Source organism: Parus major, chromosome 6 (assembly GCF_001522545.3).
Source record: "Parus major isolate Abel chromosome 6, Parus_major1.1, whole genome shotgun sequence".
NCBI lineage: Eukaryota > Metazoa > Chordata > Aves > Passeriformes > Paridae > Parus > Parus major.
In genome coordinates this window covers 19,703,502-19,728,303 of record NC_031775.1, presented here as the reverse complement: position 1 = coordinate 19,728,303, position 24,802 = coordinate 19,703,502, and the positions used below count along the sequence as shown (strand labels likewise).

General features: G+C 39.5%; 2 protein-coding genes across 8 annotated transcripts in view; one reads left to right on the top strand and one right to left on the bottom strand.

The window, feature by feature from the left end:
- Positions 1–14,516, bottom strand: part of POLR3A (RNA polymerase III subunit A) — a 33,569-nt gene extending 19,053 nt beyond the window's left edge. For 2 of the 3 annotated variants that reach the window (XM_015633238.3, XM_015633239.3), the window contains exons 1-17: positions 13,877–14,510; positions 12,873–13,008; positions 12,216–12,353; positions 11,546–11,717; positions 10,181–10,335; positions 8,967–9,206; positions 7,905–8,067; positions 7,575–7,711; positions 6,960–7,063; positions 6,146–6,287; positions 5,492–5,632; positions 4,307–4,376; positions 3,493–3,620; positions 2,646–2,784; positions 1,304–1,468; positions 866–1,038; positions 137–248 (exon numbers count right to left, since the gene is read on the bottom strand). In XM_015633238.3, the coding sequence (XP_015488724.1) occupies positions 137–248; positions 866–1,038; positions 1,304–1,468; positions 2,646–2,784; positions 3,493–3,620; positions 4,307–4,376; positions 5,492–5,632; positions 6,146–6,287; positions 6,960–7,063; positions 7,575–7,711; positions 7,905–8,067; positions 8,967–9,206; positions 10,181–10,335; positions 11,546–11,717; positions 12,216–12,353; positions 12,873–13,008; positions 13,877–13,920 (2,359 nt within the window). In that variant the 5' untranslated portion in view covers positions 13,921–14,510. Of the gene's footprint in view, positions 1–136; positions 249–865; positions 1,039–1,303; positions 1,469–2,645; positions 2,785–3,492; positions 3,621–4,306; positions 4,377–5,491; positions 5,633–6,145; positions 6,288–6,959; positions 7,064–7,574; positions 7,712–7,904; positions 8,068–8,966; positions 9,207–10,180; positions 10,336–11,545; positions 11,718–12,215; positions 12,354–12,872; positions 13,009–13,876 lie in introns of all 3 variants that reach the window. The other variant, XR_004498193.1, reaches the window with a different exon arrangement.
- A 58-nt stretch (positions 14,517–14,574) lies between these two features.
- On the top strand, positions 14,575–21,184 carry RPS24 (ribosomal protein S24). Of its 5 annotated transcripts, none has more exons than XM_015633240.2 (8): positions 14,575–14,672; positions 15,846–15,911; positions 16,456–16,665; positions 17,129–17,239; positions 17,361–17,363; positions 18,122–18,138; positions 20,172–20,207; positions 21,065–21,184. In XM_015633240.2, the coding sequence occupies exons 1-6, from the start codon at positions 14,670–14,672 to the stop codon at positions 18,125–18,127; spliced, it is 399 nt and encodes a 132-aa protein (XP_015488726.1). In that variant the 5' UTR covers positions 14,575–14,669; the 3' UTR covers positions 18,128–18,138; positions 20,172–20,207; positions 21,065–21,184. The 5 variants fall into 5 exon arrangements, with proteins under 5 accessions (XP_015488726.1, XP_033371734.1, XP_015488729.1 ...); XM_033515843.1 differs by lacking the exon at positions 21,065–21,184 and adding an exon at positions 20,704–21,031; XM_015633243.2 differs by lacking the exon at positions 17,361–17,363.
- Positions 21,185–24,802: the final 3,618 nt, after the last annotated feature.

Here is a 24,802-nt window from a genome sequence, read left to right as displayed (position 1 = left end):
ACTTACTGAGCCACTTAAAGCAGCTATGACATGAACTTGCACAACTGACAGTACAGAACAAGCTATAAGGATGGAACAAGTAACTTTCATTTAAGTGAAGGAGTGAGTAACCTATGCCAAGTTCAGCTGTCCCTACCTTTAGAACCACAGAGAGCCATGATCAGGGGACTGTTGCTCTTGTCCAGTTCTCTAAGACAGGCACTGCCAGCATGATCTCTGATAACAGATAGCTCCTTAAGGATTAAGGCCTGAAATACAGTATTTCAGAGGTTCAGAATTTGCTAAAAAACACTACCACAAACAATTCTATTACTCCCAGCAACACCTTCAGTAGTCACAGGGAATTTAGAAAACAGTAAAGACAAAGAAACCCAGTTTTTGCTACAAGTAAAACAGTTTTAAATTTCAGCTTGTCTTTTTCTTCAGCTTCCAGTTTGCTGAAGAAAATGTCTCTGTTGGGGTAAGACAGAGGGATCCAGGAACATGACAATCTCTTATCAGCATCAAAAACATCAGCTAAATTGAGCATTGCACTAAATGCTAAGTCACACTGTGCTACATAGAAGATAACCATGAAAATCTTGATCAATGCAATCAACTCCATTACAATTACCTGTGTAATTCTATTCTCTTGTATCACCCCATTCCACACTGGAGGATTTCAGTTGCTCTGTGTTTAGCTAACATTTTTAGATGCACACAAACATCTTAAGTCTATACAGACTCAGCTCAAGTTACATGCCTAGGGACTGTATATGCTTGTATTTTTAGGTTTCAGAAGACAACTTTAGACTTTGCAATGTACAAGAATGTATTTGTGAAGCCTCTACTCCAAGTGGATAGTGAATTAAATTTAAAATTTTACCTCTAGTGTCTCTTCTGCAGTACAACCAGGCTGCTGCTGCAGCTTGCCAGTGTTCAGAGCTTCAATATACTCGTCACATTTCTTATAGCCAGCATTCAGGAGCTCATACTTAGCTTTTAACAGTCCCTGCCCAGGGGTTACATCACCAATCCCAATTGAAAAGCCACGATTAGCTATTATTAAAAAAGAAAATAAATTATTTTGATAACTCAATCTCATATAGAGAAAACAAACCCAGAAAATATTATTGGGAACTTTCAATTTTGCCTCCCACCATGTGACCACCACAAGCACTTCATACCCACAATAAATTCCCTGTCTATCAGCTTCAAAACAAGCTTATTTTTTTAAAAGCACAACATGTCATATTCAAAGCAAAAATCTGGCTTGCTCTTTATTTCAGCATTGAAGTACTATTTTACAAGGAAATGTACTTACAAAGATAGACTGGAGCAAGTCTGGCCAGACGTGACATGGCATCTGCAGCTTCCACCTGGCCCCAGTCTCTCAGCAAGATGTAGAAGATGTTGTTCTTGGATCCTGAGCCCAGTGTTCCTTTGTCCATACTGCCGCTCATTAACTCGCTGTTTTGAATTGTGACATCTAGAAATGAAAAGGCAAAAAGAGTTCACCAGTTTTCTAAAACATTCACTAAGCACTACTAATCATTTATGGAGAGAATTTTGAAATAAAAGCTTTGTCCATGCTCAATATTTTCAATGTGCATTTAGGTATTCTTGAAGCACAAATCCCTGCTCTATCACTTATATCAAATGAAAACATGATACTGGGTTTTCTTGAGACTATTAAGAATTTGCAGAGAACTTTCTGAAGAGAATCACTATGCCTTCAGATATGATTTTTTTTTCAGAGAACTGAACACAGTCAACAACAAAATCTTTAAGTGTTCCACATCATGTGCTCCTGTTAAACTCAGAAAAAGGAAACTCTTCCTATATTTTCTAAAATTAATAGACTGTGAAATAAAGATGTCTTACATTCACAGGAGTGAGAGCAGGATTGCTTTGTGACCTTTTATCCTACAGTATTTACAAGCTGAAAAATATTGTTCCACTGTGTTTACAACCAACTTCATAGCACAGAGTGTTATTTTCATCTACAGAAATCACTCTTATCTGTAGAGAGGACTTGAGGGCCAACTAGGATATTCTTTTTCTCAAGACAACATTGCATGACAGTATTAGTGTAAATCAATGGCTCCTCAGCTTAAAACTTGTGAGCAGCAAGGAACCAGCCTAACCTTGCCTGTTCCTTTCCAACAGTCACCACATGAATGATCAATTAATTCTAAGCTAAGTCTTGCTCATCTCCTACAGCCTTTTCAACCACAGGGCTTTGCATTCCATCTGCCACTGATGTCCCTAACCAGAAGGACATGGATGGCTTGATATCCTAGGGATTCATCTTCTCTGCACGTTCTAACTCTTTTCAGTGTTTGACTTGTAATTCCTGCATTACTATCCCCCATCAGTAGACTAAATTTTTCCGTTTGCCCTCTGAACAACTTCCTAAGCTTTGCTTTCTTCTCTCTCACCTTCAAACACTAAGTTAGCACCATGACAAGCTGAGTGTCATACAAAAGACATTTCAGTTTAAGAAAACATATTTAGCATGACTTCAACTCTCAAGAAAAACTGCAAGATTTTATTTTTCATTTCAAGAACACCTATGTCAAGTACTGCTTCAATGCCTACAGTGAGCTCAGTTTCTATGACTTCTTTGAAGACTTCCAAAACATGGCTTTAGAAGTGTCACTTACAGGAATCATTGTAACACAGGTCCTCTCCTTTGCCACAATACTGCTTGCCCTTTGTTCGTAGGTTGGCTTTTACAGGACAATCATCACTGGGTTTGAGAATGAGGCTGAAAACCTGTTTTCCTGTCCAGAGTGTTACAGGCTGAGAGAAACAGAAGAATAAAGATTACAAGTTTACGCTACAGTTACAGAAAAAGAGCAAGCAAGAATTGTAAAATTGCTTTATATACAGAATATGTTTGCAGAGATTCATACCTGTAGAAATGCATAGCAGCATTTCTTTGAAAGATATTATCCACTTTCATAGATTTAAACCCCCTGAGTGCTGAATGGTTATCCTTCACAATTATTTCTTTATGAAGTACCTTTGATTTAAAACTTTAGGAGCTTAAAGATTGATGTAATGTTGCACTATATTGGGAACAGCAAGAAGCACAACACAGACTCTCTTGTGAGTTGAACAGGAGAGCAAGGTTTATTACCCCAGATCTTCTTTTACAGACAAATACGTAAAGGTCTGGAAAGGTAAAACCCTTATTGGTCAGTGAACTAACACATCACTATCATTGGTCAGTGGGGTACACCACCCCTCGACTTTCTCTTGCAAGAAAACAAGAAACTGACAAACAACACCTGCAAGGCTGTCTTCTATCTCTAAGGATTATTTTGATTCCTCCTTATGATTTCCCAGGCCACTTTCTCAGGCTAGTCTGAGAAAGTTATGTGACTTGCTTTTCCACAGACACTGTGCTCCCTGATTGCATTTAGCATCCATAATGTAGCATCACCATGGGTCAAGATCACACAATACAGAAAGTCTTAGTAACATGAAAAAAATAGTTTGACACACCTTCAGAATTGCTGGGGGTGGAAGACGAACTTTGATCTTTTCATCCTTGCCAACCAGGATAGAAGCAATAATTTGACAGGCTTTGGCTCGATCAAAAAAGGTATCTTTCAATGTTAGAAGATAGGCACCTGGAACGAAAGAAGTAGCATGACAGACTAAATTTAGATTCAATTTAAAAGCTATTGCATACTCAGTGTCAATTATTTCACTCTAATACTAATCAGCTACTTACTATACAAAACTACAGTAGTTTAGAAAGCTTTAGCTGTAAATCCTTTCCAGAATTTTTTTTAATTGCTCCACACTAAATATTTAAAAATTAGGTACAGTCTATTTCTATAACTTATTCTCTTGCTCTCAGACTCAATTTTATAAGTGAAATAAGGCCTTAGCATTTGTTTTTGTATGCTTTCTTATGTTCATCACACATTTCCCAAAGAATTAAAGACATTGAAGGTACATACTATAGGTCAAAGCTAATGTTCATTGACTGAAATCAACTCCTCTTCCATAATCATAAACAGTTTACTTTGTCTACTGAACACAGACAAAGATTTCAAACACTCATTTGCAGAAAAACACAGCAAAATACACTCAAAGGTAATAACTGCAGCTACAAAGGTAGAGAGAATCAGAAATTACTCTGAGAGCATCCTTGTATTTCAGGAAAAAAAGGGCCTTTTTAATAATTAATATTTATTTTTTATTTAATAATTAATAGTTTTTAATTAATATAGAAAAATTCTGAAAAAGAAAAGTGATTCTGAAGGAACAACTATTAGATCACACAGCTCTGAAATAAGCTCATACACACCTGTGAGGAAATCTTGAATAGCAGCAATAAGAGGTTCTCCATTTCTTGGTGTTACCAAGTTTGCTTTAGTCTGTGTGACACAAAAAGATACGCATTTGAAGACACTGATATTCCACTTGCTATTCAAAATGGAACCTACCATTTAAGAAATTTATTTTATGGTGAAATTGTCAAAGCTTATTCTAAATTGAACTACAGCTTTCTTCAAAAAGATAGAAAAAATAAGCCAGAAGTTTCAGTTCACTTCAGTCCATGCATATCTATTGAGAAAAGTTATCAGAAATTACAATTTACATATTCTGTTTCCAAAGCAGAAGTGGCAAACAACTTGACATGTTTTGGTAGGACAGGGAACAAAGACAACTATAGAGATCTACTGGAAAACTACAAGTTGTGTGGTCCCTTCTGATGGGTAACAATCAAGCTACCTCTGGCCCCATGATCTTATGCTCTACTCAAACTACTGCTCCAGTTAATTATCCCCACCTGTGGAGCAGTTTTCCCTGAACCCATCCCACACAGACCTGTATCAAACACTGGGGGTGTTCTTTATAAGCCCACAAGTCAGTTCAGTGAGCTCCAACAGGCTGCAGCCAACAACTGCATGGGCACTTCTGAAGCAGGAGTTACCTAAGGTAACCCTAAAGGAGCAATGGATTGCTCACCTCACCTTGGTGCTACTGACTCACACCACAGATAAAGCTTGCAACTATCAGGTCCCTATTTATCTACCCTCCCTTCTCCCTTTCTGACCCTGCCTTATGAGCCTATTCTCTCCTGCCATCTTTGGGAAGCTGCCTTCTCCAGTACGAGCCCAGGATTGCCACCTCATTTCCAGCTGGTCCATCTACAATTCCCAGGCTGTCAGAGCAGAAAAAACCAGATGGATCTGCTGGTAACAGAGCCACCCTAGTCTGGTAGCAATCACTAAGGACAGTCAGGCAGAAACCTACTGGTGCCATCTACGTACACTGCATTTTCCCCAGATGTTAAACCTCAGGCTACTAGATTACCAGGATGTAACAGTCCTAATTTAATCTGAAGTCCTTTTTTTTTGCAAAGTTATAGATTATCCACACTCAGTAATCTTGATAGTATTTCAGATTTCACAAGCAAGTTAAGAACTAAAGGGCTCAGCCCATTTGTGACCAGCAAAATCCCAACATAAGCATTTTATCTACCCACCCCCATTAAAACAAGTGCTTCTGCTTTTGCTTCTTCTGTCTGAGGAAGGTGAAGGTTCATCTCATCTCCATCAAAGTCTGCATTGTATGGTGTACAGACACATTCATTGAACCTGAATGTCCTATGTGGTTTTACTCTGGCCTGGAAGAGGAAAAAAATAAATAAATTAATGCACACACAGTCAAGCATGACTAAAAAAAAGCCATGCCCAAGTGCTTCCCTGAAGACTTCATTTTTATATTACAAATATAAGTCAAAATTCCTGATTCTAGGATTTAACTGGGAACTGACAGAAATTGCACTCACATTCTTTTATAGAAATGCAGCTAATAATTTTCATTATGAAGAATTTATAAAAAGCCCAGAAGACAACGCGCTTTGTAGAGATCACATCAACTCCACAAAAATGAAGTCCTCTATCACACAAGAGATAGCGAGGTCAATTATGGCTGTTGGCAGAAGTGTGCACACAGCATCCTGCCTGGGTACACATCAATTCCCACGCACAGGCACAACCGCACTGCATTCATCCTTGCTACACACATGGTTTCAGCAGGAGCCATTTATTTTTGCTTGTGTGAGACAGAAACACCATTGAGGTCAAGTGCCTAATATTCCAGGCTGTACTGTCAGTGTCAGCCTGTGTGCACTCACAATGTGAGCCATGATGCTCAGTTTGTGCAGAGAGGGCTGCCGGTTGAACAGGACAATGTCGCCATCTATCAGATGTCGCTCCACAATATCGCCAAATTTCAGCTCCTGGGCCATCTTCTCTCGGTTCCCATATTTCAAAAATCTTCATGGGAAGAAGTCATAATGCAGTCAGAAGATACACAGACAGTAGACAGAAAGACAACTAAAAATTCTTTCTGATTTTATAATGCCAACTTTTCCATTAAATGCTGGAGTATTTGTATTACAATAACTAGAAGATGAAACTAGCATGGACTGAACATCAATTGCTGATATTTTAAGCAATGAATATATTTTGGCATTAGTCAACAAAGCTACAGTGATTAGAATATTAAGTAAGAAAAAAGTCCATTTGTAAATACACAGAATTTATTTCAATTGTATCAGAGCATAGGAAGTTTCACTCATGGATAACCCCTTCTCCCTACCCATAAACTGACTGCAGATTAGGTCCTACATGAAAACAGCCAGTACAACTTGCCCAAAACCATCTCTTTTCAGTTGTGTCTGTACTACACCCTCTCTTTCAACTAAGATAGACTCAGTCATAAAAGAATATAAATCTAATTGTTATTCAATATCATTAGTATGTGCACTTTAGTTTAATTGCAAAAGACTACTTAAAAAAACTGTACATTATACATGAGAACAGAAGACAATTCTTATTTTACTGCCCTTTATGAAAGATTCTGCAGATCTAACTGCCTTCACATAGTAACAAGAACAAGTAGATGCGGAGAAATGAAAAATGAATCATTACAGATAAGCATGATACCTTTTCATCTGGGTGTGCCTTTGCTGTATGAAGTTTGCTCCAGGATGAACATCAGGACCATTACAGACAAGTTTCCTCATAAAATTAATATTTGCTTTGTTCACCTGTTGCATAAAGACTTAAATCAGAAACAAATAGAACATGTTTCAGGATCTTGTTTTTACTGGTGGCTTTTGTGTTCTCAAATTTTAGGCTCAAGTGACAATCCTCCTACACAGCCTCTAGCTGCTGAGGGGAACTCACAGGAAGGAGCAGAGGAGGAAAATGTCAGCCTATCAGAATATCAGAGGGAAATTAAATTAAAAATCTGGGAGGGAAACTTAGAAATTAAAATACCCAACCACTCCTTCATACAAATCTATGAATGAGTTGAAAAAATATGAAGCAAAACTCTTAGTTCCAGAGATGTCACTCCTTATACCACATCCTGTCAGCACTTGCCTATATCCAACACTACAGATCTTTATTTGCCGGCGGCAACTGGCATAGCATCACTAAATGGCATTTCAAACACAATGTAATACATTTTTAGAGTGAGTAAAGAAACAACAATGAGGTCTGACTTGGGGGAAAAAAAAAGGAATAGAAAAAGCTTTTGAGTCCTATGCTACTTACCTTTTCAGGAAAGGTCAATATTTTAGCAACATGAATAGGCACTGCTACTTCATCTATTCTTAAGTTAGGATCAGGTGAAATGACTGTTCTGCCAGAAAAATCCACTCTCTTTCCAGACAGATTGCCTCTAAACCGACCTAACAAAACAAATCAGTTAAAACTCTTTAAATAAAAATGGTTTTTAGTGTTAATAGTGTTAAGACAGCACATTAGAACAATCTTTTAAGGTACAGCACTGAAGTGAAACAACGGTAGCAGAGAGACACTTGGCAATAGCAAAGATTTGTGGTTCAATTACAAAAAAATAATTAAAGCAATTTTTAGACAAACCTTGCTTTCCCTTAAGTCTCTGAACAAAACCTCTGGTCCACTTTTTAGGTGCCATGTTGAGGGGTATTCCAGAGAGCTCACTATTAATATACAGGGCACACTGCAGCTGAAGAAAATCCCAGTCCTCCATAATCATCTGTGTTTTGGCTCCTGATATCCTATGCTAAACAAAACAGTCATCCAGTTCAGAAAATAAATATAACAACACATATAAAATTAGCCAAGAATTTTACTGTTATGAGTGCAACTCTACCTTTGTAAATAATACCATGAAACTTCCATTGATTGGAATGAAAAAGGGAAAATTACTTTGTAACTGGATGCATATTGCATCCATCACAAGGGAACCCAGCAAAAAAACCAAAAAACAAACCTTTTGACTAATATGGGCTTTGAACAAATGCTCGCAAAATTAGGCATTTATTTAAATTACATTTTTCCCAATAAACTTAAGCTAATATAACTTAACAGACAGGAAAAATGGTAGTTAATAATTTTTCAATCATCAAAGAGCTAGTACTCAATTCATTTTGTCTCCCTGACAAAGGAACAGTTTTGAAAAGCGTGAAAAAGTGTTTTCTGGTAGAAATATAAACAAATGATAATATATCAAATCATCTTTTAGTATCAATTTGATGACTAAGCTAAATTAAACCTGATTTCTCAAGAACAGATGGTGGAATAAATAAAGCACAAAGGTGTAAAAAAAGAGGAAAATCTACAAGACAAAAAAGAATTTAACATTTTCATTGTAAGTGACTACTCAAACGGTGTGACAGTCCTAGGAGAGAAGAAAAAAAAGAAAAATAAGAAAGAGTTAACAGACCAGAGCTGAAATGAAAAACCATTTCCCATAAGAATCCCAACAGACCTTCAGCAGGTCCCACACCACAAGCAGCCAGTCAGCCAGCTCCATCTGAAGTGAGCTTCTCCTATATTTCAGTAAAATGTCCAATGACACAGAAATATAGCACCAGATTGTAAGCACTAAGCCCCCTTGCTACATTCAATTCTACACAAATCTTTCTAAAGGCAAGTCTCAGAGCGTGAAGGCTGACTTACCTTTTTTATTACGTCATTGAGGAAAATGATCTCTGTCAGCTTCATTGTCAAATCGTCCTCATTGGTGCCAGACTTCAAATCGCTCACAACAGAGGGTCTGATACACAGTGGAGGCACCAAGAGTCGTGTGAGGATCAAATCTGAAGGTTTACCTGCTTGTGGGTTCATCAGAAGTAGAGGGATGTCTTCGACTGGGATTCTTTTAAAGAGGTTCAATACTACCAAAGGATTCAAGTTTTCCTACAAAATCCATTGGGAAAATGGGGAGAAGAAGCCATCATGTCAAGCTGCAATGCTTCCCTCCTCTCCTCACTTTACTGAAGTTCAGAAATAGCCTTTTTCAACAGCAAATAGAGAACTGTCCATGCAAACAAAACTATGTTTTGGTTTATTTATTCTGAACCAATGCTTTTGGCATTTCAAATGTTAACCTGCTATACATTCTTTTCCTCAATTTTTTTCCCTATATATGTGTTTACCTCTTATGTTTCTCTCTTGCCTCAAGAGTTAATGGAAAGTATTTCATTATTAATAGACAAAGCAACTCAACATCCTACAGCAAATGTACACACTTAAAAAGTACATTGTTTTCATTTTATTAGTAAAAAATCAGTACTCTAGGAAGTATCAATACTCTAAGAAGTATTACAGTACTTCCTAGATATTTTTCAAAACATAATTTCTCTTGTCTTAGTACAGCTACTGCAGTATTCACTACTTTTTCTATCCAAGTAGTACCTGGAGATCTTTCCAGCTTGCAAAGAACAGACAGAAACAAAACTGCATACAATGAAAAACTAATGAAACAAAAAAGTTAGCAAATTAAGCTTCCTCTCTCCTTCTCAACATTAAGAACTTCTGAAGAAAAAAAATAATTGTGTATTGAAATTAATACCAGAATTAAAGTGAATCTATATATACATTCAAACTTTATATGAACCTGTGTTTCTTCTTCCTTGTCTAGTTTACAGAAGTGTAACACACCAAGAACATCCCTTTCTTTACAAGTAGGTAATGGTGTATCAGAACATGGTAATATAGTAATTTTCTCAAAGTTAACACTATTGCATTGGATACAAACATTCTTCATGTATCTTTTGGTATACAAAATTCTTGGATCACCACAAGACTTCAGCTGATACATTGCAAACGTTTAAGGAGTTTTATTTCATGCACAAAAACTAGCAAAAAAATTAGGTTATAACAAAATTCACCTGAGCTCTTCCCAGTAAGGGCTCTACTTCTTTGTTATATTCAATGGCAGTTTCGAAGGACTGGAGAAAAGTAGATACTATTGGATCTACGACTTTCTTATTTGTCTTGTACTTTTCATGTATTATTTTCAACAAACCACACTTCTTCACAGTTCCTGCAAGGAATTAAATATTGATTATCTTGGGATTTTATTTCAAAATAACAAAAACACCAAACAAAACAAAACACCACCAAACCTTAAGCAAGTTACAGTTTCAAAACAAGCTAAACCTTCAGTGAACACAAGAATAAAATAAAACTTTATCAGCTTTATTAACCAGTTTCCTAAACTCACAGAAGAACAAAAGGACAATCAAGTTATACTTTTTTATATTTTTATATGGATGGCTTGGTGTATCTACATGATAGTGCAGCTTCTGAGGCTGAAAGTGGGTGGTTTAGCCCACACGTTAATTCAGCTTCCCCTCATTCACAGCAGATATTTCTAAAGTAGAAGTTCCTACACTAAAAACAGGACTAAGGAGTGCCATTTGTGAATCATACCAGTACCTTCTGAAGTAATTTTGGAAGCGAATTATCAGAAAAATCTGATAAATATTTTCATGTCATGCAGGTAACATTATTCATGAAACTTCCATAGACCAGTCCAAATGCTCAATTTTTTTTACTGAAGAATTCTGACCCATCATGTAACTTTTCTAAATGCCCCCTATGTGTAGATAGGGCACTTATGTTAAAGCAGCTCTCCTTTTATTGAGTGGGTGACCATTTCAACAAAGAACCCACAATTTCCATGAGTTACAAGTGTTAAGTTATGTATTAATTATCTACTATAAATTTGCAATACTCCAAGTCCTTAAACAGCAGTAACTCATGATCTCTGTAGATGAAAAAACACCAAGACATATTTTGAAAACCAGATACAAACTCTTACAAAAATACTATGCCCTGAAGAAAGAATAATCTTAAGAAAGGTAATCTAATATGATGAAAAATTATGCTCACTCAAAATCACAAATGCTATCAGTGCTTTTATGTGAACATATTGATCACTGCCAATAGGTCACAATATTTTTATAAAAAGGTTAAAAGGGGTTTTTTTTGTCATTATTCAAGTATCAAATATTGGTTTACTACCATGAAACAAGCAACTAGGAAAATGTCTATATCCACACAATTGAGATGTGAACAGGCGTGTGTCTGGCCCTAAAAATGCAATTACCTGTTTCTTTAACAAAGATCAGAGAGAATACCCATTAGCAGTACAATGAATGAGCATATTCAAGATTTGGATACTATCACAGCCATTAAGATAAAAACCATCAGAGCAGGTAACTTCACAAACTGCTCATGTCAATACTCACCATTAAAGGCCCCACAATAAGGACAAGTGGTTTTTTTTCGGCACTTCTCAGATACTTTCTTTTTTAGCCCTCTCTTCTGAAGGTATGTAAGGCCAGGTCGTTTTAGGTAATCTAAAAATTGCTTTTTTTCTTCCACTGACAGCATGATGTGGCAACAGGTTTTACAGATCATCTTAAATGTAAACATGTATAAACACAGTTGTTTGAGGGACACATTGAGAGATGTAACCTCTTGAACTACAGCTTAAGTTCTTCAAAACAGTGAATTTTTTTGAATGAGATACTACTGTCTTGATTGAAAGACCAATTCACATATTAGAATACACACTAAAAAGCACATGAGGAAAAGAAAAATACAGTCAGTGAAGCAAATCTTTAGCTAAGCTCCACAGGGTCTTAAAAATTCATATAGATCAAACAGATTTGACTTACTGGGGTGTTCTACAAAGGAAATTATCCTTCATATATTTAATTCAAACTGCATAAAAATTATAGATTAAATTGGTCTGAAATTACATCACTAAAATTGGTCTTCAAATACATGTATTTTAAAAGGAAAATGTACATAAAGATAATTAATAATGCAACCTTATTTTGGCTTTCTCAATTACTTTCAAGCATCACCTTTCCTTTTTAAGACCAGAAACTGACAAGCCATGATCATGTTTACCTGCAAGATGCCTATCACAGCTTTGAAGTACCCAACATGAAAACAAGGTAGTTCTAAGTCAATGTATCCATAATGCCCTAAACAATCAGCCAGACTTTTCCCACAGGTTTCACAGGGACGGTCTTTTTCACTGGTTCCCTTTGGGAGAAGGAAAACACATACACAGAGAAAAAAAGTCAGCTGTAATTGATGGGATAGATACCAAATACAACAGTTTATAAGCTAGTTAGGAATGCTAGTAGCAGAGCCATTCCTTTTCCCCAGCATCAGAAGCATGTCAGTGGCATTATAATCACTCTGATCCTTAAGGAAAATGGTTTTTACACACAGCCCCTGCTCACACCAGTGACCTGGACTTACACAGCTTTTGCAACTGATCTACAGCCCATTAACCTACACTGTGGCATTTTGGTGACACATCTCTGCACGTCCCAGCAGTTTAGCAGAAAATAACTTCCTGCCTCAAGAGAATGCATTCCTGCCCTCCAAAAGCATGGAAAAAGTAGCTGGCACTGTAGCTAGTAGTTTATTAAATTCAAGTAAAGACTCATTTGAACTTACTTTGGACAAACAGTACATTTCAGTGACCCCAACTTTTTTTTAACCACTCCAGCAACTCCCCGGAAAGAGTTTGGAAAACAAAAGAAAGGTTCTCACCATGCGATGGTCCAGCACTCCATACTGCAGTGGAGAGTGATGGTTGTCCTGACTATACAGATTTTTGCTGACCACTTGAATGTGAGCTTGCTGACGCATCTCTTCTGGAGATTTCATGCCAAAACAGATGTGGCTTCTAGGACAGGAAATTTCAGATGTATGTATGGGCATATATACACATATTTAGGCAAAACCACAAGTATATATGCAAGCATCACAGAACTACACAAACAATTAGGTTGAAAAGGACCTCAAAGATCACAGAACCCAACTCATGACCAAACACCACCTTGTCAATTAGACCATAGCATTGAATGCCACATCCAGCTTTTCCTTAAACAAAGGACCGTGACTCTATCACCTCCCTGGGCAGACCATTCAATACCTAACCACCTCTTCTGTGAAGAAATTCTCCCTGATATCCAACCTGAACCTTTCCTAGTACAACTTAAGGCTATGCCTTCTCACCTTATCATTGGCTTCCTGAGAGAAGAAACCAATTCCCAGCCGGTTACACTCTCCTTTCAGGTGGTTTTAGAGAGTGAGGTCTCCCCTGAGCCTATTTTCTCCAAGCTGAACATCCTAGCTTCCCCAGATGGTCCTCCTCCCCCCGGGCTTGTGTCCTAGACTCTTCGCCAGCTTCACTGCCCTTCTCAGGACCCCAAACTACTCGAAAACAATGCAAAACTGGCTAGAATGATTCAGAACATTGCTGAAACAGGTTCTTCCAGATAACTACAAATAATAAAGCTGCTTTACGGTGAGTTGGTGGCTTTTATCTGAGAGATTTATCGACCTTCCTGAGCATGCCCACAGCTGGACACAGGCATGGCTACTCATGTGGGACAACCCCTGTCCCAGCGCTCCTAAAAGCAGAGCAGCCGTGCCTTGAGCTGTCCAACACGGCCCTCCAGGCCAACACTTTCCCAGCTCCGGCGGTTCTTCCCCGCCGCAATTCTGCTGCTCCCCCCTCAGCCCGCGGGCACCGCACGGCCCCCACTCACATTTTCTTGGCCACATCCGTCTCCCTGAACTGCTCCTTCACCATCGCGGCGGCGGGGCCCGCGCGGCTGCACGCGGAGCCTGGGCCGGGCCGGTGAGCGCGGCCTCCTCCCGCAGCGCCCCTGCCGGCACCGCGGCTCCGGGGGTACCCGCACGGAGGAGCCTCCCCCGCTCTCTGGCAGCCTATTCCCGAGCGCCGTCAGCGCGCAGCAAAGGATCCGCTTCTCACGTGCAGGTGGAACTTCCTGAGCACCGCCCGCCCATCGCCCCTTGGCCTATTTCCCGGCCTCACGGAGCCGAGCCTGGCCCCGCTCTGTGACACCCCTCCCTGTCTATGCACATGAACGCGGGTCTCTCTCAGTCGTCTCTTCTCGAGGCGGAAGAGGCGTAACTCGCTGAGCCCTAAGCAACTCCTCAGCCAGGGCAGCGCCGCCACGTTCAGTCCGTGGCTCTGCAGGTCCCCACAGCAGCCCTGGGTGACCCGCGGTGGGACCCCCAGGGCGCACGGCGGCGCCGGCACACGGCAGGGCTGACTCGGGCTGGTGTCGCCGCACGGCGGTCACGGAGCTGGGCCTTTCCCCGGCAGGATACGGAGCCGCCTCCGCCCCGGCTCCCCTCGGGCACACAACGCCACGCCCGCCGCTCCTTGCCGCCAGGTCCGGCTCTGGAGAGGTCAGCCCTACACACAACCCCGCCTTTTCCCCATCCCAGGGAGGACCCCGCGCCGCTTTATGATTGGCCGCGGGGCGGCCCCGTTCCTTTTCTCTTCCGGTCGCAGGAGCTGCCGCCGCCGCCATGGTGAGTGCCGGGCCCGGGCCCCGCCATCCGCCCCGCGCCGCCGCCATCCGGGCCCCGCCGCGCCCCCGCACTGCCGCGCCCCGCCGGCCCGGCCCGGCCGCACCCGCCCGCGGGACTATGGCGGACACCGAGGCCGGGCTCCTGCGGGCGGGCCGCCGCGCGTCAGTGCCCGCTGATAGCAGCGAGCTGCGGGGTGAGGGCCGCGCCGTGCGTTCGGCTGCACCGTGTCCCTGCTCGGTCAGAGCAGCGCCCGGCTCTGATCACTATCACACCAGGGTGCAGCTCTGGGGGTGCTAGGGGGCTGCCGTGGGTCGCCCCAACCTCTATCGCGGCTGCTCCTGGCTGAAAGTGCTGTGAAAGTAGTGGCGTGCAGGATTTTAGGAGAAACTTCCACATTGCATTAGGAAGAGCACGGCCAGCAGCTCCAGGGGGCTGAACGTTTTCAGCTCCAGAAAAAATAGAAAGACGACTTTACTAGTGTCTATCAGTATTTGAAGGGAGGTATCAGAGGATGGTGGCAGCCAATAGCACTCGAGGCAAGAGCAGAGGCTGATGCACAGGAAATGCTACCTGTACATAAGAAATAGCTTCTTTAATGTTTCAGTGCATGGTCACTTGCTCTCTTCTCTATCCTCACTTCCTTTTCACCCTCCCCTTTACCCCCAACCCGCTGCCGTGTCCTTATTCTGAGGTCAGGTATTAACACACCGAGTGCCACGGTAAGTGTGTAATTTACTGGGAAGACTTAGTAAGCTTTTGTGGACCCACTGAGCTGTTTTTCCTTTCAACCAGGAGCATCCAGGAATCTTGGGTGCTCCCTTGTCGTTAGAGGGTGGGAGGCTGTAGAGGTGGTAACATTTAGGGCTTAGTTTTAGCATTTTAATGCTTCTGTTGCATTGTATTTGGAATTGAGATCCATGTCTTTTATTAAAAGCTGCTTCAGCTTTTCATGGTAGTAAAGGTGTATATGTTGGAAACCGGGAATGAGTTTGTCAGTTTCTCACTGCATTACCTAAAGCTGTTTTCTGTAGTCCAGGACCAGCCCATTTAGGTTATGAGCTCACTGTCAGTATCTGAGGCTTCTGGCTGTTGCTGTGCAATATTTATGCATGTATCAAGTTTTGGTTGCATTTGTAGCTATTGTTTAGTTTTATTTAATGTTTTCTCTTGCAGAATGACACAGTGACCATCAGAACCAGGAAGTTCATGACCAACAGACTTCTGCAGCGTAAGCAGATGGTAAAAGACAACAGAAAATTACCTTTATTTGCTTTGTGGTTCTGAGCTGGAAGAAGGTTTAGCCACTATAAATATGGTACCCTTAAAATCTCCAGGGTTTTTAAGTTAAGAATTGTAAGAATGTATTGATTTAAGTGTGTTGGTGTATGCTCAAGGTAAATCTGCATGGTGAAGTTGTACCAGTTTGAGACTGGATTTTTGGGAAAATTTCTGCACCAAAAGCATTATTAAGCATTGGAGTAGGCTGCCCTAGGAAGTGGTTAAGTCATTCTTCCTGGAAGTATTTAGAAGATATGGCTTAGTGCCATTGAAATACTAGGCAGGATTTGATTTACTATTGGATTTAATAATTTTAAAGGTATTTTTCAGTCTAAATGACTCAGTGAAGCAAGAAACTTTTGAATGGTTTTGTATCAAATGAATAGTCATTTCTGCTGCTGAAGTGGGTTAGTTTAAGTGTTGAGCTCATGGCAGGACTGTAGCACCTGGGGGGGCTTTGTACTGGATATTGACGTTTTATCAACTTGTTAAAATTCTTCTTTAGGTGATTGATGTTCTTCATCCTGGGAAGGCCACAGTCCCCAAAACAGAAATCAGGGAAAAGCTGGCAAAAATGTACAAGACAACCCCTGATGTAATTTTCGTCTTTGGCTTCAGAACTCACTTTGGTGGTGGCAAGACAACTGGTTTTGGCATGATCTATGATTCCCTGGACTATGCAAAGAAAAATGAACCAAAGCACAGGCTTGCCAGGGTATGTTGTTTTCTGGTATCTTGGAAGCTGGATAGGTTGGAAGTGTTCAGTTACTCAGGATTTGCATGTGTAAAAACTCAAGTTTTGTTAAAGTACAGTTGCATGAGAGCTCCTAAAATAGCATATGTTAACTTCTGCATTTGCAAAATAGGCTAAGTGTGTTTTTATTCTTTATTACAAGGGAATTGGGAAGGCAAAACTGATAATACCAGAGGTGTTTAACAGTAACTTTTAACAGAACACTGATAGATGTCTAGAATAAGCATAAAAAATGGGGCTAATCCATGTGCTACTTCAATGTTTATGTTCTATGTTGAATCATTTATTAGTTAATGATCCTGCTTTTTAGTTAATATTTCAAATTGAAACTGTATTTGAACATTTAAGAAAGCACAGAACTTAAATTCAAGAGTTGTTAGTAGAGGAAACAATGTTAAAAGCAACTTTCAACTGTTTTTAATAGCACGGCTTGTATGAAAAGAAAAAGACTTCCAGGAAGCAGCGAAAAGAGCGTAAGAACAGAATGAAGAAAGTCAGGGGCACAGCCAAGGCAAATGTTGGTGCTGGCAAGAAGGTAGGATGAGAATATCTTTTAAGCTAGAATGAGCATATGCCTTTGAAATGTTGATTAGGAATTCTTCATTAGAATAACGTTGTTTTTCTTCCATTTTTTTTCCTGTTCTACTGGATAACAGAAGGTAAACTGTGTGTTGTATATCTTGTCATCAGCTCAGTAGCTTAGTTTTGCTCCTCTCTGCTGCCAGCCTAGCTGATATGACATGAAACAATGCTTCCTAAATTACTGTTTCCTAGTGTCACTTGAACTAAAGTTAAATTTCGTAAATCTAACAGTATTGCTGTAATCACATAACACAGTCTCGCAATACACACAGTAGATAATCTTAACGCTTGTCACTCAGGCTGCCTAAACCCCTAATGCTTACTCCACCAAATTACTGTTGGTACACTGTTACTTACCCAGGTAAGTTTGTTAAGGGTGTGTGGTGTAGGCAGTGAGGGCAGGGTGTAAATAGAAATATAAGGTAGAATGCTTTGGGGTTTGAGGGACTGATGCCCAAGGTAGTGGAGTCCTGTGGTGAGGCTAGACTAATGTAGCCCTCCTGGGCTTATAGCTAGAACTTGATACAAGCAGATTAGAGGGAGGCAGATTTCCTCTATCATGAAACAGAACCAAAGTTGAAGAATAGGTTGGGTAGGAAGCCAGGCACTTTTTTTCACAGTATTCAGTCTTGTGATAAATATTGAATAAGCTGTGCAGGCAAGCGTTTGGTTTTTTTTCTTTTTGTTTTTTTTTTTTCCCAGGTGTTTTAGCAAGGGGAGAAAGAGTAATGGGTTTTGATGCTTATTTCTGTAGATGTGAAAATACCTTGATATCTTGAACTTTAGTAATCTTCACTTTTGCTTTTTTTCCTACTTTCTTGGAACTCTCCATCAGAAATGAAGTATCTGCAGGTACTGGAAATGAGCATGGATTTGGTGCCTGAATTATCCATCACTGAAATGGATCCATTGTTTTAATTGAAGCACTGTACTGCCTTGTATGCATGTTTGATTTAAACTTAGATCTGTCGTGTGAGGGTTCACTTAATTACATAATGAATTTCAGTTGTGTGACTTGGAAGTAAAATTTGGCTAGTAGCAAACCAGACTTTTTGAAACAAGTGAATCAACTTTAAAATAATTGCCAGTGAGAAGAAATCCAAGAAGCCCAATGTTGTTGACTTACAGCATTGGTTCAGTCACTGCAGGATCTGATTCAAAGTAGTACAGTGCAATTGCATGTGTAACTTGACCACTGTGTGAAAGTAGTGGTGTATATGAAAGCTAAGTCACATCAAGCTTGGTGCATTTGAGATGGTGCTTGGAAATGGCATAGTTGTCAGCATTAAACTGTATTTAATTATTGTCCTGCAGTATTCCAAGTTAAGACACAAATTATAGTGGAATTGGAAATCTCAGTGAAACTCAATATTGCAGTTAGTATGGAAGTGAAGTTCCTGTTATCCCTGGGTGGAAAGGAACCAGTGTTACTGACAGTTACTAGAGCAGGGAACTAGAAAACATTAGGAGCTTTCTTCCTTTAATGCTTTAATGTGGTTTTAATCATGAAGTCCTACAATGATTTATGGCACAAAATTAGCATTTGGTATAGTAGTGACAACTAATGTACACTCTTTGGTCAGTGGCAGAGTCATTTCGTGTTGCACCAATGCCTGTAGTTTGGAGGAACTTCTTCCTTTTAAGACTTTTTGAAGGTAGCTGTTGTTGAGTGTTAATGAAAAGTGATCAGAAGACTCACATGAATTATTAATGATGTCCAGTTCATAGAAGCTCTCGTAAAGCATATCAGCAGTTCAGAAATGGAAGGCAAGGATCATGCCCTGTGGTAATTATGTATGAGACGTGACTTCTGTATCAAGTGCTTGTCAAACTGATGTGCAATATTAATCATAGGTGAACTGTGGTTTTGATAAGAGATATTTTGATGTCTTTTAAAATGATCTTATGGTTGATAAGTATGCATGGGTTAGATGTGACTTGTGTACCAGATCTGTTCAACTTTGTCTTGTCACTTAAGATAAATTTTTTTGTGCACTCACTGAACAACTTGAGAAGAATTCTATGCTGCATTATAGAAAAACATTTGTGAAATTCACTAAGCTTTGTCTTCAGAAATCCATGTTCAAAGATCATGGTGTGGTATGGTTCATCATCCTTATCACAGCTCTGTGGAGGAATTTTTAATAGGAGCTCTGGAATACGTTTTCGAGTCCACCTACAGAATCTGTGAGAATTATTTTGTCTTGTAAATGAGTCAGTACTTGATTCTGAGGAATGTTCAGGCAAGTGTATGTTGTTCTGAAAGTTACATGTGATGTAGTCACAAAAAACTCAGACATAACTATGCTGATGTCTTGTTTTCTTTGATGCTTCCTTTCACTTCTCACTCCATTAGAATTCCATTCTTTTCCCTGCAGTTTCAAGAGAAGTATTCTAAAATATTTTCTGTTATTTAATATATTCTTTGGCTCTAGAGCTTGCTGAGCATGCTAAAATTTGAAACAAGTATATGTGGATGTGTCTCACCTGGTCTTTGCATGCAAAACAGTGATACTGAAATGCAAAAAAAGCCCCACCCTCCTTTTTAATGTCACAGCTGTAGCTGTGAGAGCCTTTGACAGGTGAGGCTGTCAAAACAGAAGTGTGGATGGATAAGCACATTGTAGCCTGTAGGTATAATTGAACAGGCAGTTGCATTCTGAGCATTAGTTAAGCTATAAATAGCTGTTGAGTTTAAGGGAGTAAGTGAAATCTAAGTTTTCAATCTCTTCAATAGTCAAAACTTAGAGGGTTTCTTATTACATTTCAGTGTGGTTAATTGAGAAAAACAAGTTGTAGTGTCAGTAAAAACCCTCGAAGTTCAATTTTCTACAGTAGTAGAATTTAGATAAAATTCTTACTAATTGATGCTTTCTCTTTTTCAGTAAATGAACATTCTTTGGATGGAAAACAGATAACAGGTATGTCTTCAGAATGCTTTGTAAGGGCTGGCATTCAGGAGTGCTGTCATTATGATAACAAATCTGAGGGTGATTTATGCAAAGACTCAGGTGCAGACAATAGAACCCAGTGCAAGAGTTGAGGCTAAGAATATTTACAAATCACTTTTGCACTTACTGCTGAGTTGGTAGCTTATGTGACTTTGACTTGAATGAAATACCTGATTAGTATAAAGACTGAAATAATACATCAGGTACTTCACATTTAGTGTTATTGAAGTTGCTGATTGTTTAGTCTTACTGTAAACAAAGCTTATATTTTTCATTTATAGGTATGCTAAAGAGAGGATAGACATTTGAGTTTTATTGTCTAAAATAGATTAAAGTAGCATGAGACCTATTTTTTGAACAGATATATGTTGTTTTTTTACAGGTACTTATTTCAAGTAAAATACAAACAAACAAACAGGATACTCTTACAGACAAGTCAGACTACATTTTTATATCTTTCCTGCAGAAACCTAAGTGCTGTGGTCTATAACTGCTCCAGAAAAAACTGGTTTTATTACAAATGATCTGAGTGACACAGTTGGAAGGAACTTAACCAGTCTGTCTGGGAGCTGATATAGTGAGTGTGATGTCTTACACAGAAAGCTGTCAAAGCAGTTGTAGCTTGTTGATCTCTTCTACAGAATTACTATAATTTAAGCTCATTTATTGCCATGGCAATGCTGGGAAATTTTGAACTTTATGCTCTTACAAGAAGAGCAGTTTGGTTCACCTGACTTGTTTGGGAAACAGTTTTTTCAGGCTTTATAAAAGTACAAGTGTAAGAATTGTTTCAACTGTGTGTTAGTGATCTATTTTTTCCTTTACAGGCAGCATCATTCTATGGAGAAGTATAGAATGAATTACTCTGGAAAGCAGAAGCTGCTCATCTGACATCAAATAACATCTGTCATTTGATTTAACATCAAATAAACTCTGTCAATAAAATACTGGTTTGCCTTTTAATTTTGATTCAGAAGCTAACATTTTGTAAAGTTTCAGAAATTCAGTATAGGTGTACTGTTTGCACTGGATTAAAATTTTTCGTAATTAAACAAGTCTTGTTTTGAGTATCAGTTTGAAGTGAACCACTCCTTCCTACACGTGGTAGTAGGAGCCAGTTCAAAGCAGGCAGTGTTGGAGGTAAATATACTTTTGGTCAAACTGTGGTTTGGAAAGTCATTTTGTTTGGCTGCTTGTTTTATATAGACCTGTAGAACACAGTGGAAAGGAGAACAAAACATGCAGACAGAGACACTTAGAGCTGCCTGCTTCCATGGTTAAGATTTTTACTAATGAAGGCATTAGGAATGATTTGTCTTTGGTTCCTGAGTTGTCAGGACAGGCTCTGGGGTCTGTCATGGGCCTGTAAGCTGTGTGGCACATCTCTAATTTTTCATCTGGTAGTGTTAAAGGAGCCATTTAAGAGAAGTGTGGGCAGTCTGTTGCAGATGTTTTGAGGAGTATGGAAAGCAGAAATTTTGTACTTTAAATAGGACTGAAACAGACTGGGCAGCTCTAGCAACTGTGTTAAATAAGGCTCTGATTTTTTTTTTACCCATATGCACTCTTTTTGAATTGCACTACCTTTGTACTGGGCAGCACATTGTAACAGGTAAAGCACCTCTAGTGTTTGAGGGAGAAAACCAGCCCTACCACAGCTAAGAGTTGTTAAAGGGTTCAAAAGTGACATTTTACAAGATCTGCTAAGTATAGATGAAGCACTTAATGCCTCTTGTAGTACCTTCAGTTCGAGTCTTGAACTGTCTGTGTTCAGCAGCGTCACACTGTTAGCTGTGCAGCTCATAGCTGCGGTAAACCCTTCCCATATGGAATGTTCAGCACGAAAGAAGAGAGGAGTGGTGCTATTTAGTGTAATTGAACAATCACTAGGGGGTGGTGTGAACACAGCAATGCAAATACAAGGAAGACGTGGCAATCTTTCATAGAATAGGCTGAAAGGAGGCCAAATTGTCCCCTGCCAAAGGTCAATTTCTTTGAAAACATGCATTTAAAATAGTTGTGTGAAGAAGCTGAGACTTGAAGTAATATGTTTGTTTCACTCTTGGTTTGAATTCAATGGAAACCATCTGTTTCAGTGAAGACCATAAGAATTAGTATTTTCCAAATGTTTACTGCTTGGAAGCTGTAGAGTGCTGGCACAAATTCTAGTTGCTCTTTTCAGAAGCCTTACCTTAGTTCTATGCAATCAGGAAAGGACCTAAAACAGGTGCTTGCATAAAGGTATGTGGTATAAAGTGCCTTGTGTAGGATTAATGTTTTGAGTTTCCACAGTAAACAGCATTGTTCCAGGAGGGTCTGCCTCTAGAAAAAATTATTCAGAATATTGAAGGTTAGCTTCTTCACCTTTGTAATGTCTTACATTTTATTTGATACAGATTTGTGTATGTGGGTAGTACAGTAACTGCAAAGCAGATGGATTGAAACAGTCACAGCTTGGTGCTGCATTTTGGTATTTTTAATGCCCCATTTTGATTGAAGATTGACAGCAAAAACATGTAGTAAATCCAAAGAACAACTGACTCTTGTTGCATGGTTGGGTTATAACCTCGTATCTGTAAGCTGTCCTCTGGTCTTGCAATGTGAGGCAATAAGCAGTAAAATTAGGGAAGCGGTTAAAATGATACAGAATTAACTGATCAAATCACATCAGACTGCTGGAGTTTTTCTCCCCTGTTCTGCAGCATTCTGTGTTGACAAGGCTGTCCTTTTCTCCTATCATTCTATCTGGAAAATGTCAACCAACCAAAGAGCTGTCACAGGAATCTTTGTGCTTCAGCAGCTGGGAGTTGTACACAGCTCTTCATGTAAGGTTTGCTCTGCCAGTGTTTTGCCTCTGCACTCCCGTCTCAGCAAGGTGTAGCAGGTGTTCTGTAATTCATTTTAAAGCATGCGTTGTGCTGCAAACACTAGGTTAATCCCCTTTCCTGTGGGAGGTAAAACAATTAAGTGGAGCAAGAATCTGCACTTTTTTCCCTTCTGTGTGCTGAAGGAACCCTTTTATTTCCTGCTGATCTTGGCACATCCCATAGAGGTAGGGCCAAACTAGAGGTAGTTTTGTCACTGTTACCTGTTTGGCCTGGCCCTCATATTTCAGGATCTTAAAAATTTTATCTATTCAACAAGTCTGGAATCCAGATTAGAGGAGGAAGGAATTTTGGAGAACAACTTGTAAATTAATCTGGTGGTGAGCAATCTTAAATTTATGTATGTGGAAAGTCTTGTATTAATCACCATTTATAATGGCTAGGGCTTATTGGAGTTGCACGCACAGAAAATGTTGGTGTTTTCCTGTAGGGAGGACTCAAAGTTGTATAGCAGCCCAGGAAGAGGAGTGATGCAGAGCCTGGTGGGAGGAGCACAGGTTACTGTCCTGGCTGAACAGAAAAAGAGAGCTTTGATAAAGATGAAAGACAGCAAAATTTGGCACCACTTGAGTGCAATGAGGTGGTTTTGTCTAGGGACCAGCTTGTAAGAAGTTTGAGAACAAATATTGGGGGGAAGAAATGAAGCTAATACCAACAGTGGCTTGAAATAAATGAGGCATAGTATGCTTTGAGAAGCCTGCAGTAGCAACAGTCAGTAGAATGGGCAATGTGGGTTCTTTCTATTGAGAGAAGATGTGTCATTTAAGGACTGAAGTATGTAGGTCACTATAAAATCTGCTTGCAGCAGGCAAAATAAATTGTTCATATTATTCTGGTCAGTTCCTGTAAAAAAAAGAGTTTCAATGTTGTTGTTTCTTACACAGAATGTTGTCTGGTAGCAGCTGTTGATGATACTAGATTCATACAATGAGTTTGAAACTCCTGCTGTGAATGCTTCCTGCTCCTGTGCTTCTATTTGAGCAAAAGGAGATCTAGTTAACCATTTTTTTTTTGGATGAGTATTTTGATACTGGTAAGAGAAAGATAAGAGTAGTTAATTATTTTTTTTTCTATGAACGCTGGCAAAATTCCACCTGAGCAGGTGAATTTTCCAATATAGGTGGCAAAAGTTTCTTTTGTTCATCAATGTCCCTAACAGAACAGCAATAGGATTAAATGATTCCTATGACCATATTTGTGGTAATGCATCTAAGATGTCAAAGGGAAAGATTTAAGTGAACTTTTTACAAATCAGTGACAGGAGCAGACACATCCAAGTACATTCATGTCTTTGGACACCTTCATTATAAAGGGATTAAATGGAAAATTTGGTCTGTTGCTAACATTTTTGAATTCTAGTTAAATCTTAAAAATATGTGGAATTTTGTGCACATCTCAAATTCCTTAAGTTTCCTCTTAATTTATTCCTCCCTGTAAAGGCTGTGGCTAATGAAAGAGCTGCAGAAGTGGCTAAAAGACATCCTGTGTGCTAGAAGGTAACTGTGATTTCCAAGAGCTGGCCGTTGGCAGCCAGTACTTCTGACAAAGCTCCATCTCCTTTCTGTGGCTGCTGTTTGTACAGGGAGATCTGAGGTAAAGGCAGGTAATGTGCTGGGGCAGAGGATTCAGAGCACCTGTGCCTTCTCTTAACACAGTAGATGTTGCAGCAAAAGTGATGAG

Bases quoted from the DNA above. Each gene is read 5' to 3' on its own strand.
- RPS24 (XM_015633240.2), top strand. The intron at 15,912-16,455 runs GTAAAAGACAAC...ATTCTTCTTTAG, and splicing joins TTCTGCAGCGTAAGCAGATG to GTGATTGATGTTCTTCATCC. The intron at 16,666-17,128 runs GTATGTTGTTTT...TGTTTTTAATAG, and splicing joins CAAAGCACAGGCTTGCCAGG to CACGGCTTGTATGAAAAGAA.